This window comes from Salmo trutta, chromosome 29 (assembly GCF_901001165.1).
Source record: "Salmo trutta chromosome 29, fSalTru1.1, whole genome shotgun sequence".
Classification (NCBI taxonomy): Eukaryota; Metazoa; Chordata; class Actinopteri; order Salmoniformes; family Salmonidae; genus Salmo; species Salmo trutta.
Window position 1 is genome coordinate 9,291,564 of NC_042985.1, and position 10,474 is coordinate 9,302,037.

At 47.2% G+C, this 10,474-nt stretch overlaps 1 protein-coding gene across 1 annotated transcript in view; it reads left to right on the top strand.

Moving 5' to 3' along the window:
* The window catches only part of LOC115166869 (major intrinsically disordered Notch2-binding receptor 1), a 60,353-nt gene that overhangs the window by 24,214 nt on the left and 25,665 nt on the right, over positions 1–10,474 (top strand). The window contains exon 3 of the mRNA XM_029720765.1: positions 8,223–8,495. Within this exon, the coding sequence (XP_029576625.1) occupies positions 8,223–8,495 (273 nt within the window). The remainder of the gene's footprint in view (positions 1–8,222; positions 8,496–10,474) is intronic.

Below are 10,474 nucleotides of genomic sequence, written 5' to 3' on the forward strand. Positions count from 1 at the left end.
CAGTACATTTATCCACAGCAATATGAATACAATACATTTATCCATAGCAATATGAATACAGTACATTTATCCACAGCAATATGAATACAGTACATTTATCCACAGCAATATGAATACAATACATTTATCCACAGCAATATGAATATAGTACATTTATCCACAGCAATATGAATACAGTACATTTATCCACAGCAATATGAATACAATACATTTATCCACAGCAATATGAATACAACACATTTATCCACAGCAATATGAATACAATACATTTATCCACAGCAATATGAATACAGTACATGTCACGTCCTGACCAAGGGTTATTTGTTAAGGGTTATTTGTTATTGTAGTTTGGTCAGGACGTGGCAGAGGGTATTTGTTTTATGTGATTCGGGGTGGTGTTTTATGTAGTAGGGTGTTTGATTTATTATTTCCAGGTTTTTGGTCTATGTTCTAGGTTTTGGTATTTCTATGTTCTTTCTGGTTTGTTGTATTTCTATGTTTAGGTTAATGGGGGGTTGGACTCTCAATTGGAGGCAGGTGCTTTCTCGTTGCCTCTGATTGAGAGTCCTATATATGGGTAATTGTTTGGTGTAGTGTTTGTGGGAGATTGTTTCTTGTTTTGCGTGTGTGAGCATGACAAGACTGTTTTGTTGTTCGTTCTTCATTTTGTTATTTTGGTGTTTTCTTGGTTTAAAATAAAATACAAGATGAGCATCCACATTCCTGCTGCGTTTTGGTCCTCCATTCCCTACGACAACCGTTACAGAATCTCCCACCACAAATGGACCAAGCAGCGGAGTAAAGAGCAAGGGGAATTCGATATGGACTGGCGGGAGAAATGGACGTGGGAGTAGATTCTGGCCGGAGAGGGCCAATGGAGGAGGTCTGGTGAGGACCGGGAACGCTACCGGGGTACACGACTGACGAGGAGACTGGAGAGGCAGCCCCAATAATTTTTTTAGGGGGGGGCACACGGACAGATCGGCGGAGCCGAGGATGGTCCCGTGCTTCGGGGTAATGGGTACTGTGGCGAGGCCAAGTATTTTTAGGCCGGTACGTGCAATACCAGCGCCCCACATTTGCCAGGGGGAAGTGGGCATCCAGCTAGTAAGAGCAATGCCAGTTCTGCGCTCGAGACCGCCAGTATGCCTCTACAGTCCAGTGCATCAGCCCAGTCCTACTCGTCCTGTTCCCGCTCCCCGCACTAGCCCTGAGGTGCGTGTTCCCAGGCTGATACCTCCAGTACCAGCACCACGCATCAGGCTTCCAGTGCATCAGCCCAGTCCGACTAGTCCTGTTCCCGCTCCCCGCACTAGCCCTTAGGTGCGTGTTCCCAGGCTGATACCTCCAGTACCAGCACCACGCATCAGGCTTCTAGTGCGTCAACCCAGTCCGACTCGGCCTGTTCCCGCTCCCCGCACTAGCCCTGAGGTGCGTGTTCCCAGGCTGATACCTCCAGTACCAGTACCACGCATCAGGCTTCCAGTGCGTCAGCCCAGACTCGAGAGTTCGGCAACAGTGTGCAGTCCAGAGTATCCGGTAACGGTGTGCAGTCCAGAGTATCCGGTAACGGTGTGCAGTCCAGAGTATCCTGCAACGGTGTGCAGTCCAGAGTATCCTGCAACGGTGTGCAGTCCAGAGTATCCTGCAACGGTGTGCAGTCCAGAGTATCCTGCAACGGTGTGCAGTCCAGAGTATCCTGCAACGGTGTGCAGTCCAGAGTATCCGGTAACGGTGTGCAGTCCAGAGTATCCGGCAATGGTGTGCAGTCCAGAGTATCCGGCAACGGTGTGCAGTCCAGAGTATCCGGCAACGGTGTGCAGTCCAGAGTATCCGGCAACGGTGTGCAGTCCAGAGTATCCGGCAACGGTGTGCAGTCCAGAGTATCCGGCAACGGTGTGCAGTCCAGAGTATCCGGCAACGGTGTGCAGTCCCGAGTATCCGGCAACGGTGTGCAGTCCCGAGTATCCGGCAACGGTGTGCAGTCCCGAGTATCCGGCACCGGTGTGCAGTCCGGAGTATCCGGCACCGGTGTGCAGTCCGGAACCGAGGGAGACTGCCTGCGACCCGGAACCGAGGGAGTCTGCCTGCGACCCGGAACCGAGGGAGTCTGCCTGCGACCCGGAACCGAGGGAGTCTGCCTGCGACCCGGAACTGAGTAAGTCTATTGACGATCCGGAACTAAATATGAGTAACTGTGTTTCAAATGAGTCTGCCTACGATCCGGAACGAGGGGAGTCTGCCTACGGCCCGAAACTGAGCATGTCTGTCTGCATTCTGGAGGACAGTAGGCCGGAGCCAGAACCACCTCCTGTATAGGTGGGTTGGGGAGGGGGGGTGTAGCACAAGTGACGGCAGCCACCCTCCCTTCCCTCCCTTTAGTTTAGGGGGATTTTTATTTATTTTTTTATTTATGAGGTGCATTCGGGGTCTGCACCTTTAGGGGGGGGGGGGTACTGTCACGTCCTGACCAGTATAAGAGTTATTTGTTATTGTAGTTTGGTCAGGACGTGGCAGAGGGTATTTGTTTTATGTGATTCGGGATGGTGTTTTATGTAGTAGGGTGTTTGATTTATTATTTCCGGGTTTTGGTCTATGTTCTAGGTTTTGGTATTTCTATGTTCTTTCTGGTTTGTTGTATTTCTATGTTTAGGTTAATGGGGGGTTGGACTCTCAATTGGAGTCAGGTGCTTTCTCGTTGCCTCTGATTGAGAGTCCTATATATGGGTAATTGTTTGGCGTAGTGTTTGTGGGAGATTGTTTCTTGTTTTGCGTGTGTGAGCCTGACAAGACTGTTTTGTTGTTCGTTCTTCATTTTGGCGTTTTCTTGGTATAAAATACAAGATGAGCATCCACGTTCCTGCTGCGTTTTGGTCCTCCATTCCCGACGACAACCGTTACAGTACATTTATCCACAGCAATATGAATACAGTACATTTATCCACAGCAAAATGAATACAGTACATTTATCCACAGCAATGTGAATACAGTACATTTATCCACAGCGATGTGAATACAGTACATTTATCCACAGCAATATGAATACAGTACATTTATCCACAGCGATGTGAATACATTTATTTTCCATGATAGTTCCACTTCCCAAATCTTACGTTACCTGATTATATGAAAATAGTTCCACCCTAATTTAAAAAGTTCAAGTTGCATTCGAAACCTTAATTTGGTAAAAATGATCAGTTTCTTACAGGCCCATTCATTTGTTCAAAGCTTCAATCATAGTCTTCTTCATTCCCAATATTGCATATCATCACACATTCATATTGTGTAGAAACTGTATCCAACACACCAGAGGATACGTTGGTATATTAATATTTAATGTTAGAAGAGGTTTTGTTTTTTGCAGTACTGTTGTGTCCGTGTGACTAGAGAGAGGGTCCTGAGAGAGAGGTCAGATGCAGACCCACAGTAAAGGTTAGTCCATCTGATCAGTGGCCTTTGAAGCCCAGCCGTACCCCCTCTGTCTTATCAGCAGTCCCCTGTTCTTATAGCTCCTCTCCCTCCCTCTCTCCTCCCTGACTCTCCCGTTCCTCTCTACCCAAACTCCCCTTTGTTCTCTCCTCCCCTCTCCTCTTTGCTCCCTCTCTCCCCTCTCCTCTTTGCTCCCTCTCTCCCCTCTCCTCTTTGTTCCCTCCCTCCCTCCCCTCTCCTCTTTGCTCCCTCCCTCCCTCCCCTCTTTGCTCACTCGCCTCCCCTCTTTGCTCCCTCCCTGCCTCCCCTCTTTGCTCACTCGCCTCCCCTCTTTGCTCCCTCCCTCCCCTCTCATCTTTGCTCTCTCCCTCCTCTTTGCTCTCTCCCTCCCCTCTCCTCTTTGCTCCCTCACTCTCCTCCCCTCTCCTCTTTGCTCCCTCCCTCTCTCCCCTCCTCTTTTCTCCCTCCCTCTCCTCTTTGCTCTCTCTCTCCTCTTTGCTCCCTTCTTCCCTCTCCTCCCCTCTCCTCTTTGCTCTCTCCCTCCCTCTCCTCTTTGCTCCCTCACTCTCCTCCCCTCTCCTCTTTTTTCCCTCCCCTCCCCTCTCCTCTTTGCTCCCTCCCTCTCCTCTCCTCTTTGCTCTCTCTCCTCTTTGCTCCCTCCCTCTCCTCCCCTCTCCTCTTTGCTCCCTCTCCTCTCCTCTTTGCTCTCTCTCTCTCCTCTTTGCTCTCTCTCTCTCCTCTTTGCTCTCCCTCTCCTCTTTGCTCTCCCTCTCCTCTTTGCTCTCCCTCTCCTCTTTGCTCTCCCTCTCTCCTCTTTGCTCTCTCTCTCTCCTCTTTGCTCTCTCTCTCTCCTCTTTGCTCTCTCTCTCTCCTCTTTGCTCTCTCTCTCTCCTCTTTGCTCTCTCTCTCTCCTCTTTGCTCTCTCTCTCTCCTCTTTGCTCTCTCTCTCTCCTCTTTGCTCTCTCTCTCTCCTCTTTGCTCTCTCTCTCTCCTCTTTGCTCTCCTCCCCTCTCCTCTTTGCTCTCTCCCTCTCCTCCCCTCTCCCTCTCCTCCCCTCTCCCTCTCCTCCCCTCTCCTCTCTTTGCTCTCTCCCTCCCTCCCTTCTCCTCTTTGCTCCCTCCCTCCCCTCCTCTTTGCTCTCTCTCTCCTCTTTGCTCCCTCCCTCCCCTCTCCTATTTGCTCTCTCCCTCTCCTCTTTGATCCCTCCCCTCTCCTCTTTGCTCCTTGCCTCCATCCTCTGCTCCACCCCCCCACTCTCCTTTTCCTCCCTCTGTTCTTCTCTCTCAATCTCACCTCCATCTCCTCCCGGTCTCCCCTCTCCTGCCTCCCTCTCCACTGCCTCGCCGTCTCTTTCAACCAAGCAGTCCCCTGATCCTCCCTCTTCCCTCCCATTCAGATCAGAAATCTCCCTCTCTACTCACTCTCTTTCCCTCTCCCCTCCCTCCCTCCCTCCCACCTCCCTCCTCTCTCCTCCCTGTCACCAGAGCCTCTGCAAGACTTGTATAACTCCAGAATGTTAATAAGGATGTCAGGTTAGGGTGCCAAAACAACATTGTGAGAAGTGTGATGGCGGTGTTGAAGCTTTCATCTCGCTTGTCACTCTCATTAGGTAAGTCAGGTAGTTAGATGTTAGGTAGTTAGTTAGTTAGGCAGGCAGGCAGTTAGTTAGGCAGGCAGTTAGTTAGGCAGTTAGGCAGGCAGGCAGTTAGGCAGGCAGGCAGTTAGTTAGTTAGTTAGGCAGGCAGGCAGTTAGTTAGGCAGGCAGGCAGTTAGTTAGGCAAGCAGACAGTTAGTTAGGCAGGCAGGCAGTTAGTTAGGCAGGCAGTTAGTTAGGCAGGCAGTTAGTTAGTTAGGCAGGCAGTTAGGCAGGCAGGCAGTTAGTCAGGCAGGCAGTTAGTTAGGCAGGCAGGCAGGCAGTTAGTTAGGCAGGCAGGCAAGTAGTTAGGCAGGCAGGCAGTTAGTTAGGCAGGCAGTTAGTTAGTTAGGCAGGCAGGCAGGCAGTTAGTTAGGCAGGCAGGCAGTTAGTTAGGCATGCAGTTAGGCAGGCAGTTAGACAGGCAGGCAGTTAGTTAGGCAGGCAGGCAGTTAGTTAGTTAGTTAGTTAGTTAGTCAGGCAGGCAGGCAGGTAGAACATTCTCCAGTCTCTGGAATGATTCCATAAACATGGCCATCATCCCCAACTGCCTAGATGATACAGCTAGCTACTAACCTCAGCTGAGAGACATCCTCTAAGTAGACATACCACACAAATAGATAAGCCTGATTGACAAGGAGCCTGGGTGATCAGGAGCTGAGAGCAGATTTACTTGGCAAAACAAACTACGCACACACATACACACATACAAACACACATTGATTTGTCTGCAAAGGAGCATTCCTGAATCCAGACGTGCACTGTGCTGTTCTCCCCTTACAGCTCGGTATTCATCAACTTCCAATTAACATTGAATGCAGCCCTCCAGATGGCTGGAGAGACGTCCATTTGGAACGTACAGTCGCAGCCTATACATTCAGAGACAAAGGCACAAAGGGAAAAAATGGTCCGGTGTGTTAGAAATTTCTAGTCCCAATGCGTCCCTGCATTGAGGGGTGTAAAGAGCCTAAAAACACTCATGAAGAATTGAGTATTTGTGGTAAATGTGTTGTTTCTTTACTGGCCCAGACATGTAATCAATAGATTGCACAGTAGAGTGATGTGTTCTTCACGTTGTTTATCTTGGTCAGTGGAGAGGACAATCGTTCATTTGAGGGACTTGCAGACATAACAATGTAAAATGAAAGGAGGTCAATTGGGGAAATATGTGTTTTGTTGTCATGGAAGTGTGTTTTAGAATGAAGAGAGGTCTTCCATTAATCAATAACATTAATGGATGTTCATCTGGCCAATAGAAACATGCTGTACATGCTGTTCTTGTTTTGATTGGCTTGTTTGGCCGTTGTAAGGGTTCATGTTGAGTGTAGACTTGAATGAACTTAAAGGCTTACACTACTTAGTAAATTTCCAAATGCTAGATTTCATTGTGTTAGTGAACACTGATTTCTACACTTATCCTGCGATAGTCCAATATGCACTTCAAATGGCCTTATCATAACATCCAAGTACAGAGAGCAATTTGATTTTGTTCCTTTTGGAAAAATTGCCAATTCTCCAAATCTGTACAGGAGCATTTTCTTTGCTTCCCCCAGGGCAGAAATCAGATGCTGGCTCGCAGACATTAAAAACAAATGTTGTACTTCATAATACGGCACTGTGTTTATTGATTACTTTTTTATTGAGTTGAAAAGAGAGTGGATACATGAGTGTGTTTCTTATTTAATGCAGTGAACTCATGGAGAGAAGGATTCCTGGTACTGCAGTACTGGTAGTATAATAGCTGTCTAGAGCACAGTGCTGTGTTCAGGGCTTCTAGCTGTCTATAACACAGTGCTGTGTTCAGGGCTTCTAGCTGTCTATCGCACAGAGCTGTGTTCAGGGCTTCTAGCTGTCTATAACACAGTGCTGTGTTCAGGGCTTCTAGCTGTCTATAACACAGTGCTGTGTTCAGGGCTTCTAGCTGTCTATAACACAGTGCTGTGTTCAGGGCTTCTAGCTGTCTATAACACAGTGCTGTGTTCAGGGCTTCTAGCTGTCTATAACACAGTGCTGTGTTCAGGGCTTCTAGCTGTCTATCGCACAGTGCTGTGTTCAGGGCTTCTAGCTGTCTATCGCACAGTGCTGTGTTCAGGGCTTCTAGCTGTCTATAACACAGTGCTGTGTTCAGGGCTTCTAGCTGTCTATAACACAGTGCTGTGTTCAGGGCTTCTAGCTGTCTATAGCACAGTGCTGTGTTCAGGGCTTCTAGCTGTCTATAACACAGTGCTGTGTTCAGGGCTTCTAGCTGTCTATAGCACAGTGCTGTGTTCAGGGCTTCTAGCTGTCTATAGCACAGAGCTGTGTTCAGGGCTTCTAGCTGTCTATAGCACAGTGCTGTGTTCAGGGCTTCTAGCTGTCTATAGCACAGTGCTGTGTTCAGGGCTTCTAGCTGTCTATAACACAGTGCTGTGTTCAGGGCTTCTAGCTGTCTATAACACAGTGCTGTGTTCAGGGCTTCTAGCTGTCTGTATCTACAGTAGCATTATCTTTCTCTTATGACTCTGGGAACTGGACTATTCAACCAAACTCGTTTCTGGATTTCCGGGGGTTAGGCAAAACAGCACACTTCCCATGCTGCAGGACAGTGTGTATTGTATACACTGTTACATTGGTATAGTCTCTTTATTGGGTCACACAGTCACTCAATGAAAACATTGGTTGAGTACAGAAATACCGGGTGGTTTTAGTCTTACACAATGTGCACATAACAGTTTTTAAATGACATCTCTCTCTCTCTCTCTCTCTCTCTCTCTCTCTCTTGCTTTCTTACTCTCTCGCTTGCTTCCTCTCTCTCTCTCTCTCTCTCTCTCTCTCTCTTACTCTCTCGCTTGCTTCCTCTCTCTCTCTCTCTCTCTCTCTCTCTCTCTCTCTTACTCTCTCGCTTGCTTCCTCTCTCTCTCTCTCTCTCTCTCTCTTACTCTCTCTCTCTCTCTCTCTCTCTGTCCTCTCCCTGTCTCTCTCTCGCTTGCTTCCTCTCTCTCTCTCTCTGTCCTCTCCCTGTCTCTCTCTCTCTCTCTCTCTCTCTCTTACTCTCTCGCTTGCTTCCTCTCTCTCTCTCTCTCTGTCCTCTCCCTGTCTCTCTCTCCCCCTCTCTCATTGGTTGTTTACCCCACTTTTCAACTTTAACCTCTGACCCCCCCTCCATCCCTCCCCACTACAGTCAGAGCGGGAGCGCCAGTATGAGATCGCCCCCCAGGTCCACCGCTCCTCAAAGCCCCCCAAGGACTCCTACCTGGTGGAGCAGGTGTTCTCACCGCACCCCTTCCCCCCCTCCGTCAAGTCCCACATGAAGGGCAGCCCCCTGTACACGGACCTCAGGCTCACAGGCCTGTCGGGTGATGGCAAACGGGGTCAGCCCTCCTGGACCATCGAGGAGTACAAGCGCAATGTGGGTGGCGAGAAAGGCAAGCAGCTTACCGCCCTGAACCTGCAGGTAAGGACTGCTGACTATAGCCTTTTTCTCTATTTTCCTCCTCCCATTGCTGTTAATATTACTGACAGTAGACATGGTGGATATTACAGTAGACAGGGTGGATATTACAGTAGACAGGGTGGATATTACAGTAGAAAGGGTGGACCACACTAAAGATGTAGGATCATCCTTCCATTGCTGTTCCATTACTTATGCAGGGTGGACCCCACTGCCTAGTTCTGTTGTCCCCTACCTTAATGATGTTTTGGATTGAATTGGTTTCTATAGAAAATGCTAGCTTTTGGTAGATCCTGGGATGCTGGTCCTGGATGTTGATTCAAAGGTTCTCTTCGACCTGCAGAAAGCACCTAGGAGAAATAGATGACTAGAGAACCGCTGACACAGTCTTTCTCACCTCCACTGTCCATTTTTACTGATCTGAGAGGTGTCTGTCTGTCTCTGTCTGTCTCTGTCTGTCTCTGTCTGTCTCTGTCTGTCTCTGTCTGTCTGTCTGTCTGTCTGTCTGTCTGTCTGTCTGTCTGTCTGTCTGTCTGTCTGTCTGTCTGTCTGTCTGTGTCTGTTTATCTGTTTATGTTTGTCTGTTTATCTGTTTATGTTTATCTGTTTATGTTTGTCTGTTTATCTGTTTATGTTTGTCTGTTTATCTGTTTATGTTTGTCTGTCTGTCTGTTTATGTTTGTGTCTGTCTGTCTGTCTGTCTGTCTGTTTATGTTTGTGTCTGTCTGTTTATGTTTGTGTCTGTCTGTCTGTCTGTTTATGTGTGTGTCTGTCTGTCTGTTTATGTGTGTGTTTGTGTCTGTCTGTCTGTCTGTTTATGTGTGTGTCTGTCTGTCTGTTTATGTTTGTGTTTATGTCTGTCTGTTTATGTTTGTGTTTATGTCTGTCTGTCTGTTTATGTTTGTGTGTCTGTCTGTCTGTCTGTTTATGTTTGTGTGTCTGTCTGTCTGTTTATGTTTGTGTTTGTGTTTATGTCTGTCTGTTTATGTCTGTCTGTCTGTCTGTTTATGTGTGTCTCTGTCTGTCTGTTTATGTTTGTGTTTGTGTTTATGTCTGTTTATGTTTGTGTCTGTCTGTCTGTCTGTTTATGTGTGTGTTTGTGTCTGTCTGTCTGTCTGTTTATGTGTGTGTCTGTCTGTCTGTTTATGTTTGTGTTTATGTCTGTCTGTTTATGTTTGTGTTTATGTCTGTCTGTCTGTTTATGTTTGTGTGTCTGTCTGTCTGTCTGTTTATGTTTGTGTGTCTGTCTGTCTGTTTATGTTTGTGTTTGTGTTTATGTCTGTCTGTTTATGTCTGTCTGTCTGCCTGTTTATGTGTGTCTCTGTCTGTCTGTTTATGTTTGTGTTTGTGTTTATGTCTGTCTGTTTATGTCTGTCTGTCTGTTTATGTGTGTCTGTCTGTCTGTTTATGTTTGTGTTTATGTCTGTCTGTCTGTTTATGTTTGTGTCTGTCTGTCTGTCTGTCTGTTTATGTCTGTCTGTTTATGTTTGTGTTTCTGTTTATGTGTGTCTGTCTGTCTGTCTGTCTGTTTATGTGTGTCTGTCTGTCTGTTTATGTGTGTCTGTCTGTCTGTTTATGTCTGTCTGTCTGTTTATGTCTGTCTGTCTGTTTATGTGTGTCTGTCTGTCTGTTTATGTTTGTGTGTCTGTCTGTCTGTTTATGTTTGTGTGTCTGTCTGTCTGTTTATGTTTGTGTGTCTGTCTGTCTGTTTATGTTTGTGTGTCTGTCTGTCTGTTTATGTTTGTGTGTCTGTCTGTCTGTTTATGTTTGTGTGTCTGTCTGTCTGTTTATGTTTGTGTGTCTGTCTGTCTGTTTATGTTTGTGTGTCTGTCTGTCTGTTTATGTTTGTGTGTCTGTCTGTCTGTTTATGTTTGTGTGTCTGTCTGTCTGTTTATGTTGTGTGTCTGTCTGTCTGTTTATGTTTGTGTGTCTGTCTGTCTGTTTATGTTTGTGTGTCTGTCTGTCTGTTTATGTTTGTGTGT